At 49.4% G+C, this 21,079-nt stretch overlaps 1 protein-coding gene across 1 annotated transcript in view; it reads right to left on the reverse strand.

The window, feature by feature from the left end:
- The window catches only part of LOC137439429 (inositol 1,4,5-trisphosphate-gated calcium channel ITPR1), a 371,962-nt gene extending 355,881 nt beyond the window's left edge, over positions 1 to 16,081 (reverse strand). Inside the window, exon 1 of the mRNA XM_078767929.1 lies at positions 15,619 to 16,081. Coding sequence (XP_078624055.1) covers positions 15,619 to 15,707 — 89 coding nt within the window. The 5' untranslated portion in view covers positions 15,708 to 16,081. The remainder of the gene's footprint in view (positions 1 to 15,618) is intronic.
- Positions 16,082 to 21,079: the final 4,998 nt, after the last annotated feature.

Raw genomic sequence — 21,079 nt, forward strand, 5'->3', positions numbered from 1 at the left:
GCCAGGGGTATTGCCCCGATGTTTATTATTATTATTCCTCAAACCGTTCATCGTAGGAATTTGAAACTTTGACCAGGTATGATATACCACTTCACTTGATGCACATTCCAAGTATGACGTCATAGGTCACGTGACCTGGCGGCCATGTTGGATTTATTGAGAATCTTTAAAAAATCTGTCTCCTCCTTCATTTTCCAACCTATTGAGTTGAAATTTGGCATACATATTATAGTCCACCTCAAGGTGAAGAACGCTCTTTTCTCCGATTTTTTATTTTTTTGCTAATTAGTCCACAGCATGCCAATTAAGAAAGTACTGACTCAGCATTTTCTTTTATTATTAATATTGTGATTCCATAAATTTTGTATCGACCTACAGGCCAAACCGTTAGTTAGATGAACTTGAAACCTTGACCAATTACAGTATGTCACTTGATTGGATGCATATCCTAAATATGACGTCATAGGTCACGTGACATGGCAGCCATATAGGATTTTATGAAAACATTTAAAATGCATCTCTGCCTTCATTTTTCGACTGATCGAGTTGAAACTTTGACCAATTGTTAGTATGCTACGTGATTCGATGCATATTATTGCATACATCAATAGACTATGAGATCATAAATTGGATGCACACTTGTTAGTATGCTACGTGATTGCATAGGTGCAAAAACAGATCCTTGCAACTACAGACACATCAGCCTGCTCCCAATAATCAGCAAGGTCATGGAATCGATCATCGCTTCTGACATCAAATACTTCCTCTTCTCCAAAGCCTTATTCTCGGATCATCAATTTGGATTCAGACCAGGTCATTCTACTCTGAACATGCTGCTTCTGCTGTCTCAACAATGGATGGAGGTCCTCAATGCCAAAAAGGAAATCAGAGCTGTCTCCCCTGACATATATCGTGCCTTCGATACGGTCTGGCACCCCGCCCTGCTCACCAAACTCTCCTTGTATGGTAGTTTGCAGACTTCCTTTCTGGTCATAGTCAACGTGTGGCCCTGAATGGAATTATCTCTTCTCCCCTTCCTGTTCAGGCTGGAGTTCCTCAAGGCAGTGTTCTGGGCCCTGTGCTTTTTCTGGTCTTCATTAACGATCTCTCCGACTCTCTGGAAAATCCTCTCTATCTATTTGCTGATGACTCAACTCTCTGCCGCTCCATATCCCAACCCTCAGATCGGCAGGCAGCAGCCTCTCCACGCTCTGCAGACCTGGACAATATCACAAACTGGTCAAACAAGTGGAACATGTCCTTCAATCCTAACAAATATCACACTCTCACTTTGTCTATCTGAAAAGACCGACTGGACAACCCTCCCATCTACTTTCTGAACAATCCTCTTGAAGAAGTTCTGTCGCTCAAGCTTTTGGGTCTCAATATCTGCCATGATCTTTCCTGAGAAAACCACATTTCCAAGCTGGCTTCCAAAGCCAGTCGCCGACTGGGGCATCCTCCGTCGTGCAAAGTCCTTTCTGGGCACTTCTGAGCTCCTCACCACATACAAAGTTTTCATCTGCAGCTCAATGGAATACTGCTCTCCCCTCTGTGCTGGTGCTCCTGCCTCACACCTAGCTCGGCTTCACACGGTTTAACTTTAAACCAAAGCATTGAGAACCATTGGAATCTCCCGCGATGAAGCTGATTCTGAGGGTCGCTCTCTCTCTCTCTCACCGCAGGCAGGCTGGTGGTCTTTCTGTCTTCTACTGACTCCTCTCCGGCCTTGCTCCCCGAATATTCGGGTGGTCCCCCAAATACTCTGGTTGTGCTCTGTCCCCCTAATATTCCTGCAGGACACACAAGATCTGCCAGCAACCCTCTTCTGGTGAAACTGCCAAAATCAAGACTCTCTGCTCACCTGCACTCCTTCATTCCTCTTTTCTCCCAACTCTGGAACAAACTCCCTCACGCTCTTCAATCCCACTCCTCCCTCCAGGTCTTTAAAACAGCTGTTCACCACCATCTCTTATCTTCCCCCATCCAAAACCTTGATCTTTTCTACCCCCGTTAAAACGCCCCAAATCCACCTTTGAATCCCCAGCTTCTTTCCTGAGGTTCCTAGAAGTGTTCATTTGCTTTGTACCGTATACCCCTCTCCCTCCTCCCCTGCTTCCACAGATCTACCGGCGTCCCTGTTCTCTTATGTTGTTATGCTTGTGTGCTTTCCTCTCTCTCCCTCTTGTCTCCCACTCCCTTCATTGCATGTTTTGTGTGTCTGTGCATGTTTTCATGTTCAATGTGCTATTCATGTTTTCACGTCATAGGTCACGTGACATGGTGGCCATATTGGATTTCATGAAAACATTTCAAATGCATCTCCTTCATTTTTTGATCGATCGAGTTAAAACTTTGACCAATTATAGTATGCCTCTTTATTGGATGCATATCCTAAATATGATGTCATAGGTCATGTGACATGGTGGCCATACTAGATTTCATGAACACCTTTAAAATGCATCTCCTTCATTTTTCAATTGATTCAGTTCAAACTTTAAACATTCGGATCCAGCCTGCCGTTGCCAATGACTCTGGTGCATCAATGACTCTGGTGCGCACTTGTCCAATCATGGTGGGGCGTTTTTGTCCCTGGATAATCACTGCTCGCAGTTTTAATTTTAAGTATGTATTTGTCTGACTGGATGTGGATTACCCCCCACCCTCCCTCTTCCCAACCCCACCTACTCTCCTACTATAATCAGTACAGCTTATGCTGATGGTATCTGTGTTATCAACTGGTGATACTGCTGCAATAATGAATTGTTTAAACTGCTTTGAGAAAGCTTCATCAGCTAAAATAAAGTGGGGCAAAAGGGAAGCACTGTGGTTGAACCTTCCCCTCGTTTCCATTCTGTCATCTCCTCTTCTCCCTTCTCTCACCGTAAAAAATAATTTGAGGAAAGATGGAATCAAATTTTTGGGAGTTTTCCTTGGTCCTGGTAATTTTGTGAGACTCAACTGGGAAGGCGTGCTCAAACAAATTGAACTACATTTGCAGAAATGGAAAGAACTACTGTGCCAGCTAACTTATCAGAGCAGAGTACTGCTAATTATAAACCTGGTTACCTCTATTCTATGACACAAAGTTCTCACTTTGCAACCAACCACTGCAATGGTGGATGAAATTAAAATGTGTTACTCACTTTTTCTGGTCTGGAAACCATTGGCTGCATTCAGAAAAATATCAAAAAGAGTTTACTTTCAAGTTTTACAGCAAGCCTGTCGAAATGTAGTGTGTACAAACTATTCCAGGATTTGTCAAAAATGCTTATACAACTGGTTGTTTGTTTCATTTAAGTTTCATCTATACAACGTTTTGTATAGTTGTTACTGTGTACACAAAGCCTGGTGTTGGCTGAACGGTTAAGGTGGCTGGCTTAGGGTCTTAAGGGTCTTGAGTTTGAGCCAGTCGTACCGATTAAATAATACCAGATGGGTTGACTCAACGTGTCATCATTCTGAGGTTGGTGAAATAAGTATGAGTTTACTGGTAACAGCACTGGATCAGTGGCACAGCTGCGCTGCGAGAAAAAAGAAAAAAAAAAGATTCAACCAGCAGCCACACAGGCTGCATACGAAACAACAATCCAAAAGCACAAAGCACAAAACAGGGGAAAGCAATTGTTTCACTGTCTGTGCATTTGTCAGTCTTTCACTCTGTCTGTGCGTCGGTCAGTCTATGATCGAGGAACTACTTCATTTTTTTTCAATTTAACTTCATATTTTGAACAATGTAAACATGAATCGGTTTGCTTACACTTCCAAAAACCTGCAGTTTAGCAGTACTTTGGCTCTGTATTTGGCAAAATTGTGCAGCGTCTCGTCCCACATGCACACAGCAAGGTAAAGCAATTACTTCCAACTGTTTGTATGTCTGTCTGTCTATCCCAAAAAAATGGAACATCAATACAAACAAGAAAATTTCTGTTTTTGGGAACGTCATAAAGGACACAAACAACAGGTATGAATAACTAGTTTTAAGTGTTAAATAAGGTAGTGTGAAAGACGGTATATCCCAAATGCATCAATGATGGTAAACTTTTGACTCAAAAGTTTGTTTTTTTTCCTTCAGCCTTTGAAACTTTTATTTAACTTCAAAGGAATTATACACTCAGTGTACAACACATTAGGAACACCTTCCTAATAATGAGTTGCACCCACTTTTGCGCTCAGAACAGCCTCAATTTGTCGGGGCATGGACCCTTCAAGGTGTCGAAAGCATTCCACGGGGATGTTGGCCCATGCTGACTCCAATGCTTCCCACAGTTGTGGATCTCTACTCTGAATAGCTCATTCCATCTCATCCCACAGATGCTCAATTAGATTGAGATCCTGTGACTGGGCAGGCCACTGCAGTAAGCTGAATTCACTGTCATGTTCGTGGAACCATTAATGGACAATCCGAGCCTTGTGGCACGGAGCATTATCCTGCTAAAGAAATCCATTCACAGATTGATACACTGCAGCCATGAACGGATGCACCTGATTGACAATGATGTTCAGATATCCTGTAGCATTCAAACCTTGCTCCACTTTTATCAAGTGTGCCATGAAAACACACCCCACACCATCACACCACCACCATCAGCCTGCAATGTTGACACACCGCATGATGGATGCAAGTACTCATGTGGTTTTCTCCATACCCTAATCCTATGGTTCGTCTATGTCTCTGTCTCTGTCTTCCCACCACATGGTGCCTGCACATGGTACTCTGCTACATGCCACGTCCTCATGGTACTCTGCTGTACCATGTGTGCAATGATGGAGCATTGTCTTCAGGAAAGGCTGGATGGCATCCCCTGTGAATTTTATAAAACCTTTTGGTACATTATTGGACTAGAACGGTTGGAAGTTCTACAGGAAAGTTTTCAAGTTGGGGACCCTTCCTGTAAGCTGCAGATGCGCCATTGTTTCTTTACTGCTGGAAAAGGGGGCCACTAAGCCAAGACAAAATTGGAGTCCTTTTTCCTTACTTTGAACAGATTACAATATTTTGTCCAAAGTCCTTGCCACTCTCTTAAATTCAGTTATGTCTTTTTATCACAAAACTGACTAAACTTGTTGCATTCCTGGACACACAATTTGTGAAAATGTTGGCACTGTTCGAAATATCCTTGATGGGTGCACCATTATGCAAAAAAGTACTAGTTTGCCTTATTTGGATTAAGAGAAAACCTTGGATGGCTTTTATCTATACCGTATAGATACATTCAAGGGTTTGTGTGTTTGGTTGTATGTTTGTGCATTTGCACATTATTCTTTCACAGACTAATCGTAGCACCGAGAGGCCCCACATTTTGTGTGTAGGTACCCCAGAATTTGGGCAACTTTTTAAGCCATCACAACTTGGCCTCGACTTCTGTTTTTAGGCCACCAAAGGCCACTAAAATGCAGGAATCGAAATAAGTGCTGGCCTGAGTGCCAAATGCCATGAAAAACTATGTTTGGCCATGAAAATTTGGCCCTAGGTGGCCCGTTTGGCCACTTGTCAAAATCGTTGAGGTATTCGGTCATTACTTATCATTATGCAATCTCAACAAACTACACTTGCCAAGAGGACTACAGGCATACGGAAAAGGTTGTAGTGACTGTATTTGCTTCCCTCACCATGAGTTCCGACGGTCGCGCGATGTAAATCATCTTTGTAAACATTTACCATGTATCACTGCTTCTTCCGGTGATGGTGTACGAGGGTATCACACATGACGCTTCAGAAACCTCAATTGTATCACAAGTAAGAGGACTCCATGTTATTTTCACATCAGCTAAACCTACGTTGCTTTAGACTTCACTTGACTGCAAAAAAACCGGAGGAATTCCCGTTTTACCGCCTGTTCCCGCCTTGGGAAGGTGTGTATATAGCAGCTTGAGCCATCGTTTTACCTTGTGACATTGTTCTATGGCCCGTTCAAATGGTACAACAAAATAATAGTAAAATAATTGACAGTATTAAAAATAATATAGTGATCCCCCTGACCGCTCCTGTGAATATTTTAATTTTATGCCATTATAATAACAGTAATCCCATAATCATAATGGTTACTCTCACTAACAACAACAACAACAACAACAACAACAACAACAACAACAACAGGCATTTTAAGGCCATTTTCCCTGCAAGAGCGGGGGTTAGCCTTGCGGGCCCCATGTCAATCTTCTCCATTTTGCCCTATTTTCTGCATCTCCCCTTTGTTACGGATTCGTCACTTCCGCTGTTGTGGTTTTCATCCACTGTAAATATTTTTGATTCCATGTACTATTATTGTTGTCGTTTAAGGGAAATAGATATTACTATTTTCAAAAGGTAAAAAAGTCAATGTTTTAAATGAAACCGGAACCGGACGACGACGAAGAGGAAGAGGAAGAGGAGGAGAAGAAGGCGGAGCGAGTGAGTCGGAGAAGAAAGCCGAGTTGCTTCGAGGTGTGGAGTGAACTATTGACGAACGAGAGTCACGAGTGAACTTTGGGTTTCCCAGGAAAGGGATTCCTGCGACAGAGTTGTTATCGCTGTGACAGATAAACCTGCGTGACAGGTTTCACGATCGATTCCGAAGAGAATCATCGTCGTGCCGTTACGCCTTGAGAACGGGCCGTCGGCCATTTTGACCTACCCGCTTTGCGCATCGCGCAAGGTTTTTCGTTTTCGCTTCGACCATTTTCACCACCTTCAGACGTTGATCTGGTGTGTGTGTGTGTGTGTGTGTGTGTGTGTGTGTGTGTGTGTGTGTGTGTGTGTGTGTGTGTGTGTGTGTGTGTGTGTGTAACGTGGCTTTTGAGTGGAAAATCTGCGTGTCGCCGATTTGGAGCCGTGACACGTCCATACCCGAGGGTGTGATTTCCCAGTCGCCTTGAGGGCGCCTTTGCGCAGCTTTGGCAGCAGGACTGTAACTGCCAACCCAACGGGATTCTGGTCTCGATTGGACATTGTTCTGACGATCGCCGGAGCGGATCGACTTTGGCTTAAAGCCGGAATTAACTTTGGCTTGAAGCCGGGATTAGAGACATTGGGATTCTTCTTCTTTTCGCTCACTTGGAGCACAGTGAGTTATATTGTACGAACCTGATGGTACCATCATAGGAAATATATATTGGTTGTACAATTGATTACTATTGTTGTTGTACTGTTATTCTTGTGTGATCTTGATACAATACTTGTTTGTTTGTAACAATTGGTGTGGCTTCACCATTGATCTTTGACATACAGAATAACACATTTTTCTGCCGTGACTCCTCTCGGGGCTCTGAGGTACACCGTGACCGGGGGTTGGGGAGGAGCACATAACACCTTGTTAACCCCCTTGTCCGCATTTCTTCTTCCACCACCTTTAGCCAAGTCTTTCTCGGTCTTCCCCATCCTCTACTTCCTTCTACATTCATTTCCATCATTCTTCTCAACCAGTCATTTTCATCCTTCCTCAACACATGACCAAACCATCTCAACCTGTTTCTCTTCACAGCATCCATCACAGGCTCTATTCACATCATTTTTCGCAATTCATCGTTTGTCTTCCTCTCTCTCAACGATACTCCGCACATCCACCGAACCATTCGCATTTCCACCCTTTCCAGCCTTCATTGCTGCTCTACGTTCATTACCCACGTCTCGCTCCCATAAATCATAACACTTCTCACACATGCAGCATACACCTTTCCCTTCAGCTTCAACGACACTCCCCTCCTCGTCAGCACGCCACTCAGTTCCCGAAACTTCTTCCATGCACATCTCACTAACACTGCCAGCCAAAAACAAACTCCAGCAAAAACAAACTCGTGCAAACAGATTATCCAGGAGTGTCACATTACTAATGAGCTTGCCAAACCAGTAAGCCCTTATCAACCGTTTCCATGGAGCCGAGTGTTAGCTTGAGTGCTTAAGCTACTTGGCGAGTGCTCTACAAGCTGCTTGGTAATGGAACACACCGACTGAGCTGTGTCTATAACTGGATCGATCCCTGCTGTAGTGATATGTAGGTAGCGAGTGGCGTCATTACCTCCACCTTGGATTACCATAGCCCAGGTAAGCTGTACATCACTGGTTTCAGGTAAAAACATGGTGATCATGTTCAGTGTTCTGTTTTGCTTTCGGTTGCAATCACAGGTATTCCCGACAGTTGAAAGTGACCAAAACCCTCACTTTTCACAAGTAAGGAAAATTTATTTTATATTAAACTAGCCGAAAGCACGCAGCGTTGCCCGGGTTCTTTTTGAATGAATTTACTACTATAATTCAGCTTTTACTCGTGGCCGTAGAAGATCGACTTCTATAATTCAACTCGGCTTTTAATTGCGAAATGGGCCCAGCTCGGCCGAGGTGGCCTCGACCGGCCTCGCCACCTAGCCTATAACCTTCCCGGGGCCCGTCCCGACATTTTTTGTATTAGAGGTTTCCTCCTATCGTTCACCGTTCAGGAGATTAGCGTGTGCAGACAAACAAACAAACAAAAACTTTCTTTTATATATATAGATAGAAGATAAGATTTTTAAATGCTTAACGATATTATTATTACTATTTCTAGCAGAGTACCTGCCCTTTGGGCGATCTTGGTCCAAGCATGCAACGCAACATCACCCTAGCTAACAATACCCACGACCACCCCACACACCTCACCCCACACCACCATCCCCTCACAATCCCCCTTCAACCGTCACCCTAGCTATCAATACCCAAGACCACCCCCCCCCCCCTACACGCCCCCCCTGCCCCCCACTCCCTTCATCATTCCTTATCAGTATCGGAATTCGAGCTTGCAATGCACCATTTCTCTATATACCCTCGCCGGCAGGATAACGGTGAGTTCACAATGTGACGTCACTGGCAAACTCGAAAATCGATAGTCTAGGGTTTTGTTCGGCACTGTGATTGGCAAATTAAAATTTCTCTTCAAATTAGACCACGATTAATGATTGCCAGTGGTTTTTCAGAAAAAAAAAAAAATGTTTGGGTTCCCCTTTAAGGGTCTTTTGGATCCTCTGGGTCTTTTCAGTCTTCGGGGTCTTTTCAGTCTTCGGGGTCTTTTCAGTTTTTAGGGTCTTCATTCTTTTGGGGTTTTTGGGACTTTAAGGATCTTTGGTGCCGTCTGTTCGGTATTTTGGTCTTCAGGATATTTAACGGTCTTTGGGCCTTTGAGATCCATTGTGTCTTTGGGTCTTTCGGCCTTTTGAGTCTTTGGGGGTCTCCGGTCTCCCCCCTACCCCCACCTCCTCCCCTCCCCTCCCCCTACCCCCTCCCCTCTCCCCCCCCCTACCCCCTCCCCTCTCCCCCTACCCCTCCCTCCCCCCATCTCCCCCTACCCCTCCCCCTACCCCTTCCCCCTCCCTCTCTCCTCCCCTCCCCCTCCCCCCTCTCCTCCCCTCCCCCTCACGTTTATACACGGAATGCCGGGTACTTCCCCCCCCCCTCCCCCCCTCCCCCCCCCTCCCCCCCCCTCTCCTCCCCTCCCCCTCACGTTTATACACGGAATGCCGGGTACTTCCCCCCCCCTCTCCTCCCCTCCCCCCCCCTCCCCTCCCCCCTCTCCTCCCCTCCCCCTCACGTTTATACACGGAATGCCGGGTACTTCCCCCCCCCCCTCCTCCCCTTCTCCCCCTCTCCCCTCCCCTCCCCCTCCCTCTCCTCCCCTTCTCCCCCTCTCCCCTCCCCTCCCCTTCTCTGCCCAGCAATGCCAGGTACTTTCCCCCCCCCCCCCCTCTTCTCCCCTCGCCCCCGTTCCCCTCCTCTCCTCCCCTCCCCCCCTTCAAAAATCTTTGGAGTATTTTGGATCTTTGAAGTATTTTGGGTCTTTGGAGTATTTTGGGCTTTCAGGGTCTTTTGAGTGCTCTGGGGTTTTTGGGTCTTTGGGGTCATTTGGTTCTCTTGGGTCTTCAGGGTCTTTGGGGTTGTTAAGGGTAAGGGTCTTTGAAATATTTTCGGTCTTTGGGGTATTTCAGGTCTTTTTGGTCTTTGGAATATTTTAGGTCTTTGGGGTCTTTTAGGTCTTTGGGGGCGTTTTTGGTATTTTGGGTTTTCGGGATCTTTTGGGGTCTTTTGTGTCTTTGGGGTATTTTGGATCTTTGGGTCTTTTTGGTCTTTGGGATCTTCGGGGTCTTTTCAGTGTTCGGGGTCTTTTCCGTGTTCGGGGTCTTTTCGGTGTTCGGGGTCTTTTCGGTGTTCGGGGTCTTTTCGGTGTTCGGGGTCTTTTCGGTGTTCGGGGTCTTTTCGGTGTTCGGGGTCTTTTCGGTGTTCGGGGTCTTTTCGGTGTTCGGGGTCTTTTCGGTGTTCGGGGTCTTTTCGGTGTTCGGGGTCTTTTCGGTGTTCGGGGTCTTTTCAGTGTTCGGGGTGTTTTGATTATTTTGGGTCTTTTCAGTGTTTGGGATTTTTGTGGGTCTTTGGGTTTTTTGGGGTCTTCAGGATATTTTGGGTATTTTGGGTATTTGGGTCTTTTCAATATTTTGGGTCTTTGGGGTATTTTGGGCCTTTTCAGTCGTTGAGGTATTTTAGGTCTTTTCAGTCTTTTTGGTCTTTTGGTTCCTTTCGGTCCTTTGGGTCCAAGGGGGTATTTTGGGTCCTCGGGGTCTTTTGGGTCCACCGGGGATGGGGTGGGGTCTTTTGGGTCCTCTGGCTACTTTCGGTTAAGTATTTTGGGTTACATTTGTGGGTGGCGTCAAGTCAGCTGTCCAACCAATGGGTAAAGTGTGGACATACATACAAACATTTGCTCCATCACATATACAACAACAACTAGAACGGGCACTCGGTAGAGCGCATACCTTCGCCGCAGCTACTGTTCTGTACTTGGCATGGGAGTGTAGGGAACAGAACAGTGAACAGTTTGGTGCTGATTTCATGCAAATCGGATAAGAATTGACCGAGTTATGACAAAAAACGCACATTTTGCAAGGTCGTGACCCCCCTGACCTTTTACCCCCAACCGCTAACAAGGGTAATGTCTTCACTGGGTCATGTCGTATATCACAAGATCGGGCATTGAATTCTGAACATTTTGGCATTAGTTGCATGCCAATTGGATAAAAATTGACCACGCTATGGTAAAAATACGATTTTGACCTTTTCGTGACCTTGACCTTGACCTTTGACCCGATTGCTCCCAAAATCTAATCAAATGTGTCCCGTATAATAACCAATCATCCCACCAAATTTCATGCAATTCGGTTGAATACTTTTTGAGTTATGCGAATAACATACACACACACACACACACAGACATACAAATAAATACACAGCGATCAAAACATAACCTTCCGCTTTTGCGAAGGTAACAACAACATGCATTTTAAAGGCCATTTTCCCTACTAGAGCGGGGGTTAGCCTTGCGGTCCCCATGACAATCTTCTCCATTTTGCCCTATTTTCTGCATCTCTCCTTGTTAACCCCCTTGCCCGCATTTCTTCTTCCACCATCTTCAGCCAAGTCTTTCTCGGTCTTCCCCGTCCTCTACTTCCTTCTACATTCATTTCCATCACTCTTCTCAACCAGTCACTTTCATCCTTCCTCAACACATGACCAAACCATCTCAACCTGTTCCTCTTCACAGCATCAATCACAGGCTCTATTCCCATCATCTTTTGCAATTCATCATTTGCTCCATCACATATAGATAATTATAATTTTATTATTGTTTGTTTCTCGGCAGTGAAGTTTCAACTCTTATAGTATTTGCCTCATCAGAGTCGATGATTTGGCTTGTGTTTATGTTGAAGTGTTTAATTTATCATGTGAACGTATATCAAGGGAAGCGCAAAGCGTCCCTCCCTTTAGATGGGATCGTTTCTTTGTTATAATCACCAGTAAAGTATTTCACAGTGATATTGAGTGTGTGTGTGTGTGTGTGTGTGTGTGTGTGTGTGTGTGTGTTTTTTAACTCCATATGCGGGTTTCTTATTGCGCTTTCTTCTTTCTTTATGCTGAAAAAAAAAAAGTAGCAATTGTTTCTGGACAATTATCAATTTGTAGTTTAACCCCTTCCCTCATCCCCACCACACTTTCATCTCATTTTATTGAGGCACGGAGACTCAGATATTCTCGCAGACCAACTCAACTTGACGATTCACACTTACTAAAATCGGACTCAGTTTTGTCAGTCACCTTTGTGGCTCTATGTCAAGGTTCAGAAGGAAAACAAATGTGAATCAATCTGTCAATGGAACCCGTTAAAGTCCATATGCATTCATATGCGTTCACGCTTATCACACTCTCAGCTATGCCTGTACCTCTCACATTATAGTGAGTAAAGGGTATTCCAACATGGCGGCTGCTTGCCCTGCAAGCACATGCTACACCTGTGCGCAGTTGCATATGCAGCTCAGTGAACACACACCAGCACATGTGCAAGACAGAGCTTGGTTTGCATGCCCATAAAACTGCCTCGGGATATAAAAGCAAGGCCATGAGCTTGCAATATCCACACATCACACCGTTAGCCGCATGCTCGTCATGCAAATTCACACTGTTAAATTAACTGTTCTTTCCATCAAAGTTTGACCCAATATTTTTTGAAACTGAATGTTCATCAAATTAAAATACTCAGGTTTTACATTGGCATGTGTTTTAGTTCTATTTTCGAGATATGTTTAAAGGTTTTTCTTCAGCAAACATTTAAATTGTCCCAATATTATTTTGCTGTAACTTAGTAGGTAAATGAGTGAATAGCTGACAGGAGTGTTCTGTGATTACGAGTTGTGAGGTTGCTGGTATGAAAAGCACTGAAATTTGATATGTAGGTGTCGTGAGAAAGGAATTTAAACGTGGATACTGATTGATATCAAGTTTGATTCATCAACAAATAATATAAGGTTGGGTCACCAAAAATGCTCGTGAGCCACCAAAAACAAAATGTTTGGGTGGCCCGGTGGACCACAAAAAAAAAAAATAAGCGTGACCCCTGTAATGTGCATATTGGGATATGGGGATCAAGCAATGCTGCCAATGGTCCACAGGCAAAGGGTAACCACACCATGAGGCCAATAACTCCACATCTTTGCAAGGTCCAACACGTCTGAGAAACCACCACCGGGAAAAGCCCACCCAGCGGGGCAGCACTGTGCAACCTCCCCTCTCACTCCACTTTGGGCAGCGACGGGAAACTGCGGCTAGTCATAAATATTTATTCGTTTTGAAGGGCTTTCATTTTGGTAACCATTTTGTATTACACATTTATTTAGTTATTATATCATAATGTATGAGCTTATAGGTTGTTAAAGGTAAACAATGAGTTGAATCCTCCTTTCCCTGGATCACAAACAAGGCACAAGGAAAGGATGTCCATTCTCTGGATTCCATGTTCTCTCCATCGAACCTATTTGTGCCCAGTTGTGGAAGAAACTGTCAGGTTTCTCTCTTTTACCTGATAAACCCATAAAAATTCTAGCATTTGCAGATAATGTTTTGCCCATAATCCACTCTCAAGATGATGTACCTGAGCAGCTTGAAGCAGTCAACGTTTTTAGCATGACATGCTCAACTCGAATAAATTAGACAGAGTGTTTCATCTTACTTTGGAATATAAAGAGGTTTTTTTCCTTCCCTTCATTAGCCTCAGTGGCATAATGGTTGATCATCCGCTGAGTAATACCAAAGACTTCAAAAATGGTACGTGCTGCTTCCTTGCTTGACACTTAACATTTAAAAAGCAGAGGGCATGGGCAAAAAGTTGGTAATAAGAGCACAGGCTTTTGGTCTAATGGTGTCCTCTGCGTTGAGTTCCTTCTAAGGGAACTCGTATTATCACGGACAAATTGTCCAAAAGGACACCATTTCGGTGTGCATTTTGGCAATGTTAAAAAGATCTTCTTTTTTGACTGGGATGGACTACTTGACAAAGTTTACTCGAAAATCCAAAGGTGGAGAGATCTTCTCGGCAAGTTATCCTTCCGTGGAAGTTCATGAGTTGTTACTTCCGCTACCAAAGGTAGGTAGGTCGAGGTTATGTTTTCACCCCTGTCTGTCTGTTTTGATGCAGAATACGTGCCTAGGGCCCAAAATCAGGGCCCAAATCAGGGCCACAGGCAGAGGTGACCTGAGAGAAATGCAACCAATGCATTTGCATGAGGTCCTGAGATAACGAGAGGAGAGATCGATTGTGGTTCACAATCTTCCGAGACGGTACCAGAGGGTGGGTTATCACTTTGCCGCCAAAACGTATCAACTTGTGAGTGGTGATGAACACAGCTCAAATAGAATGCTCAATCTCAAGGAAAGAAAGCACTGTCATGTGATGAATCAATTTTTAAAAAACGTTTTCTCTGATGTTTACCGAGACGGGACTATTACAAAATTATGAGGTGAGGTAAGTCAAGAAAGCAAGTGCAACAATAAATTAGTAAATGGACTAACTCGTGAGCATGGTGGAACGTTGCGGTTTTTAAAATCAGAGCAACTGTCCCAAGGATGAAACAAAACGATCACCAGCGATGCTAAAAAGCCAAACAAAGCTAAACTATAATGTGACTCGGTAGAGAGAATGCCGCGTCCTCCGTCACGCGCGCACCTCCACCACGCGCGGCAATGGCTGCGTCCTCCGTCCCGCGCGGCAATGGCCGCGTCCTCCGCCACGCGCGGCAATGGCCGCGTCCTCCGCCACGCGCGGCAATGGCCGCGTCCTCCGCCACGCGCGGCAATGGCCGCGTCCTCCGCCACGCGCGGCAATGGCCGCGTCCTCCGCCACGCGCGGCAATGGCCGCGTCCTCCGCCACGCGCGGCAATGGCCGCGTCCTCCGCCACGCGCGGCAATGGCCGCGTCCTCCGCCACGCGCGGCAATGGCCGCGTCCTCCGCCACGCGCGGCAATGGCCGCGTCCTCCGCCACGCGCGGCAATGGCCGCGTCCTCCGCCACGCGCGGCAATGGCCGCGTCCTCCGCCACGCGCGACAATGGCCGCGTCCTCCGCCACGCGCGACAATGGCCGCGTCCTCCGCCACGCGCGGCAATGGCCGCGTCCTCCGCCACGCGCGGCAATGGCCGCGTCCTCCGCCACGCGCGGCAATGGCCGCGTCCTCCGCCACGCGCGGCAATGGCCGCGTCCTCCGCCACGCGCGGCAATGGCCGCGTCCTCCGCCACGCGCGGCAATGGCCGCGTCCTCCGCCACGCGCGGCAATGGCCGCGTCCTCCGCCACGCGCGGCAATGGCAATGGGCCCGTCGTCGGTCACGCGGGCCAATGGCCCCGTCCTCGGCCCCCGGGCCAATGGCCCCGTCCTCGGCCCCCGGGGGCTCGCCTCTCCCCTCGGTCCTGGTAGTTATAAACGGGTTCTTCACTCACGTGGGTAATAGTAATACTGCATAATTTCATAGCAAATGCCAAAAGAAAAGTCGACGAGATACTCTGCATAAAACAATAAAAGAAATAGCCCCGACCAACCAAAAAATATCCACCCCCCCCCCCTCCCCCCCTCCCTCACTCCCCGCCCCTCCAAGAACTGTTTAACCCTTTTTCCCTACAAAGAGAACTCTTGAAAAAATATATAACCATTTTGAACCCTTCCCTGTACACAACCAACCAACGAACCACGGCGAACCTCTCTTTCCTTTGAGACACGCATGGGATCTGTATTTAAAGGGAGATCTCTCGCATGTCCATGCATTCCGTCACTTGCACTTCAAAAATCCATCGCGTTCTTACCCGAGCGTGCTGATGAATCCCCGAACGGACCCCTCCGCGTACAGAGACACGATGTCCCCGATGTGCAGGAAACTGGACATCTCGGACATTCCGAGTGCTCGCTTTTCCACACGCTCCACACACCTCACGCTCTCCGTCACTTCTTAGTTTCCCACTCGCTGCCTCGTCTCGAACACTGCTCGCTTTCCCTCCCACTTTTCCTGTCGCTTTCCCATTATTACTCCAGCATCTTCGACCGACGCATCGCTGACTCTCAAAGTTTACTTCAGTTCACTCACGCATCTAGTTCTGCAACTTCCAGTAAACTCCCCCGTAAGCTTCCCGCTCGCACGTCCTTCATCGCTACATATAGATATACATATTGATATTCGCCTCCTGGTGGTGTCAAGCGCCTGGCAATAAGGTCGGGAGGAGCCAGGAGGGGAGGAATTAGGATCAACACAACTCCACCTTCAACGACTACATCCGCAACTTCGTCAAAGCAAATAAAACTTTCTCTTTGTTTTACAAAAGAAAAAAAAGGTTTAGTCAGATTTAATATTCCATTTACATTCTTTCAATAACTATCCTCTCTGAGCTGTATTAAGTCCTACATTTTAATACGAAACTGTTCTCATGCTCCGATATGAATATCGTTTAAAAATCGCGGAATCTAACCAAACAGCGTACCTCAGTTATACATCACTAAAAGCTCAGCGCGAATTCCACTGCTTAGCCAAATTGGAGAGAGGCAATAGCTTAATTAGAGTTGTATGAAGGTATTCGAGGGAAAATACATGGCTAAAAGAGAAGGCTTAAGCACTGTTGTGATGCAAAACGAATTACTTATAAGTTATAACACGAGATTTTATAAATCCACTCTTTCCATGCCTCCTTGTGGCAGTCATGAGCGTGTGTGTGTATATATTGTTGCGGATATGGGATTTACATCCATCCATATCCGCTTGTAAATATTCCCCTATTTCCTCCATACTTCCCAACTATCCCCAATCCCCCATTCCCTAGTCCCATTTTCTGTAAACAACACTCTGTAGACCCGACCTCCCCCTATTTCCCCCATTAAATGTCGCATCCAGGTCCACCGCATCTCACGTAGACAACTATAGGACATCTTGCTAGTTATTCTTAGTCTATGTCAGTTAAGGACTCGTTTCCATTAATTCTGACTCTTCGTTGCACCAGAATGTGATTGTATGGCACCGTTAGGAAGTTTAGGACCTCCCAATACCTCCCCGCAGCTCTTCCTCACGGTTCAACAACAACAACAACAACAACGGCGGCGGCGCGGGGAGTGCGCGTCCTCACTCCGGCTTGGTTGGTAGGGGGTGTTGGGAGGGCACCATGCCTTTCCAACGAGCCGCCATCGAGCATGTGCTCGACGGGGTTACCAAGTAGGGGCTCGCTGTCAGCTCCTCATCAAGGGCGGAGCCCGGTAACCCCCGCAGCCCGCACCCAATAGAAGCGGCGGACCGGTCCCATCTGGGGCGGAGCCAACGAGCCGAGGGCGTGTGACTCCCCGCTGAGCATGCGCAGGAGGAGGGAGGTGACGTCAGATGCGCGCTGAGCTTGAAGCGAGAAGGACGCCAACTCCGAGCGCTGTGACACCTCCCCGCATCTCTGGACTGGACCGTGCTTTATCCTGTCCCTGAGCCAAGGTGCACCTTGTGCTATCGACTGCCTGTCCTTCCCTGCCATCAATCCCTGTGTAAGTCAGTCTTGTTCCGTTTGTCTGTGGTCTGTCTGGGATAGATAAGACTGTAACTAAGTGCCCATCTCTTCTGTGTCTTTACCTCATTACCTTGTAATCTACCCCTTCTCTCCACCACTAATTATATCCTCCTCCGGAGGTCTTGAGAACTGTACCCCTTGCGTCGTTTCATCTATCCCAGTCGTTGTGTCCTTTCCAATCATTGATTTAGCATAGCGCGATTTGGTCAACGTCGGGTGGAATCGGGTGAGTTGGGGAAGAATCGGGGGAACTGTTAGGTCGCGGCAATACCACCGCTCGGTAAATAACATCTAATCCGCGATCCGTAACAATATATATATATATATATATATATATATATATATATATATATATATATATATATATATATATATATATATATATATATATATATATATATTTACCATGTAAAACACAATGTGTGTTTGGGTATTTGCGTGTTTGTGCGGCGTCTGTCCCCCATTTCATATTTGAAACAAAACAGCTCAGGTATTCTGACAAGCCCGTTTATCGGGCAGCAATATATATACACATTTATGTCGGGAAGTTTGCCCGGCAAAAGCTATACCGGGCATGCCCAGGTGTCAAGGGCGAGCCTTGGAAAGGCGAGTCTGGGCCTGCCCGGGCGTGTTTGGCTGCGGCCTGGCAAGTCGAGGCTGGGCGTGCCCGGGCGCTCTGGGCGAGCCCTGGAAAGGCGATAGCGGGCATGCCCGGACGCTCTGGGCGAGCCCTGAAAAGGCGATAGCGGGCATGCCCGGACGCTCTGGGCGAGCCCTGGAAAGGCGATAGCGGGCATGCCCGGACGCTGTGGGCGAGCCCTGGAAAGGCGATAGCGGGCATGCCCGGACGCTCTGGGCGAGCCCTGAAAAGGCGATGGCGGGCATGCCCGGACGCTCTGGGCGAGCCCTGGAAAGGCGAGACCGGGCGTGCCCGGGAGGTTCAGGCGTGCCCGGGAACAGTGAGTCCGGGCATGCCCGGGAGAGGCGCGTCTGGCCGTGTTCTGGCCGGTGCAAGGCGATTGTGTGCATCCAGCGGTAACCGCGACACACGCCCCTCCAGAATCGACCTGCACCGGCAGGGTCAATTTAAGGGGGGTCCGGATGACCCGGCCGAAGCGACCCCTGGAGGGTCGTGGGGAGGGGTCCGACGTGGTGGTGGGTGGTCGAGCGGGGGGAACTGTGGACGGGGGGGCGGCCTCGCCGCGGAGGAAGGGCCAACCGTGGTGGTCGGTCGACGTCCATGTGCGCCGGTTTGAGGCGGTCCACAGAAATCCGGTCCGGCCGGTCGCCGAAGTCGACGATGAAAGACTTGTCGCCCCGTCGCAGGACCCGGAAGGGCCCGTCGTACGGCGGCCGGAGTGGCCCCCGGTGCGCGTCATGACGCACAAAGACGTACTCCGCTGTGCAAAGCGCCGGGGGGACGTAGGACTGGGGGCCACCGTGGCGGGACGTCGGCACGGGGGCAAATCGTCGGGCGGCCTGCCTCCTAGAGGTCCGAGCGCTGGCGAGCGGCGGACCAGGGACTGGTAGCGTCGGGCACGAATTCGCCCGGGACGTGGAGCGGCTAGCCGTAGACGAGCTCGGCGGCGGATGCCTGGAGGTCTTCCTTGGGGGCCGTGCGAAGGCCCAAAAGGACCCACGGCAGCCGGTCGGCCCAACCGTCGTCCTGAAGGCCGGCCATGGGTGCGGCCGTCATGGAGCGGTGAAACCGCTCGCACAACCCGTTGGCTTGGGGGTGGTAGGCCGTGGTGCGGTGCAGCGTGACCCCCAACGAACGGGCGACCGCGCCCCAAAGCTCAGACGTGAACTGTGGGCCGCGGTCGGACGAGATGTCCGCTGGTGCGCCGAAGCGCGCGACCCAGGTGGCGATGAACGCCTGCGCCACGTCGGCGGTGGTGGTGGAGGCAAGGGGCACAGCCTCCGGCCACCTGGTGGTCCTGTCCACCATGGTGAGCAGGTGGGTGAACCCCCGCGAGGGGGGCAGGGGACCCACCAGGTCCACGTGGACGTGGTCGAAACGCCGTTCAGGCACGGCGAAAGGTGCCAGCGGGGCCTGGGTGTGGCGGTGGACCTTGACCCGCTGGCAGGCCGTGCAGGCGTTGGCCCAGTCGCGGATGTTTCGTCGAAGGCCGTGCCAGACGAAATGCGCCGACACCAGCTTCTGAGAAGCTTTCCGGCCCGGGTGAGAAAGGCCGTGGATGGAGGCGAAGATGCGGCGCTGCCAGGAAACGGGCACGATGGGGCGAGGCTGGCCCTGGGAGACGTCGCAGAGCAGGACGGTGCCCGCGAAGGGAATGTCGGCCAGGCGGAGGCCCGTGTCCGCCGCAAGGAGTGCCTGCACCGAGGCGTCGGTGGTCTGGTCGGCCGCCATGAGCGCGAAGTCCACGCCGAGGTGGACCGCGTTCGCGCTGGCCCGAGAAAGACAGTCGGCCACGGCGTTGTCTTTGCCGGCGACGTGCCGGATGTCCGTGGTGAACTCCGACACGGCGGAGAGGTGGCGCTGCTGGCGGGCCGACCACAGCTCCGTGACCTTATCCATTGCGTAGACCAACGGCTTGTGGTCGACGAAAGCCGTGAACGGGCGGCCCTCCAGGAGGTGTCGGAAATGACGAACGGCCAGGAATAGCCCGAGCAGCTCGTGGTCGAACGTGCTGTAGTTTAACTCGTTCGGCCGGAGTTGCCGGCTGAAAAAAGCGAGTGGCTGCCAAACCCGGCCACCCATTGCTCATGGACGGCGCCCACTGCGTAGTTGGAGGCGTCCGTAGTGAGGGCAATGGGCGCGTTGAGCACCGGGTGAGCCAGCAGCGTTGCGTCGGCGAGGGCCCGTTTGGTGCTGGCGAAGGCCGCGTCCATGGCCGCGGACCAAACAATGTCATGCTTGGCCGGCTTGCCCCGGAGGGCCTCGTAAAGGGGCCGCATGAGCTGAGCAGCGCGGGGCACGAATCGGTGATAAAAATTCACCATGCCGAGGAACTCTTGGAGGGCCTTGATGGAACGGGGACGCGGGAACGTGGTGATGGCCTCGACCTTGGTCGGCAGCGGCACGGCCCCGGTCTTGGTGATGCGGTGGCCCAAAAAGTCAACGGTCGTCGCGCCGAAGTGGCATTTGACCGGGTTGACAATTAAGCCGTGCTCGCTGAGGCGACCGAACAGTGTTCGGAGGTGGAGGAGGTGCTCGGCGCGGGACGTGCTGGCGACGAGGATATCGTCCAGATAGACGAAAAGAAACGGCAGGTTGCGCAGCACGCCGTCCATCAAGCGCTGGAATGCCTGGGCTGCGTTCTTGAGGCCAAACGGCATCCGCAAAAATTCGAACAGGCCGAACGGCGTGATGACGGCCGTCTTCGGGACGTCGGCCGCCCGGACAGGTACCTGGTGGTAGCCCCGTATCAGGTCAATTTTCGAAAAGATGACCCGTCCCGCCAAACGGGCGGAAAAGTCCTGAATATGCGGGATCGGGTACCTGTCGGGGGTGGTAGCGTCGTTGAGACGGCGGTAGTCACCACACGGGCGCCATCCACCCCCCGGCTTTGGCACGATGTGCAGTGGCGAGGCCCACGCGCTATCGGAGCGCCGCACGATGCCGAGGTGCTCCAACGCGTCGAACTCGGCCTTCGCCACGGCGAGCTTGGCCGGGTCGAGGCGGCGGGCCCTGGCGTAGACCAGCGGGCCCGTAGTGGGTATGTGGTGCTCGATCCCGTGCCGCACCGCGACGGCCGAAAACGTCGGCCGC

This window comes from Myxine glutinosa, chromosome 1 (genome assembly GCF_964187855.1).
Source record: "Myxine glutinosa chromosome 1, kmMyxGlut1.1, whole genome shotgun sequence".
In the NCBI taxonomy this organism is placed as follows: domain Eukaryota; kingdom Metazoa; phylum Chordata; class Myxini; order Myxiniformes; family Myxinidae; genus Myxine; species Myxine glutinosa.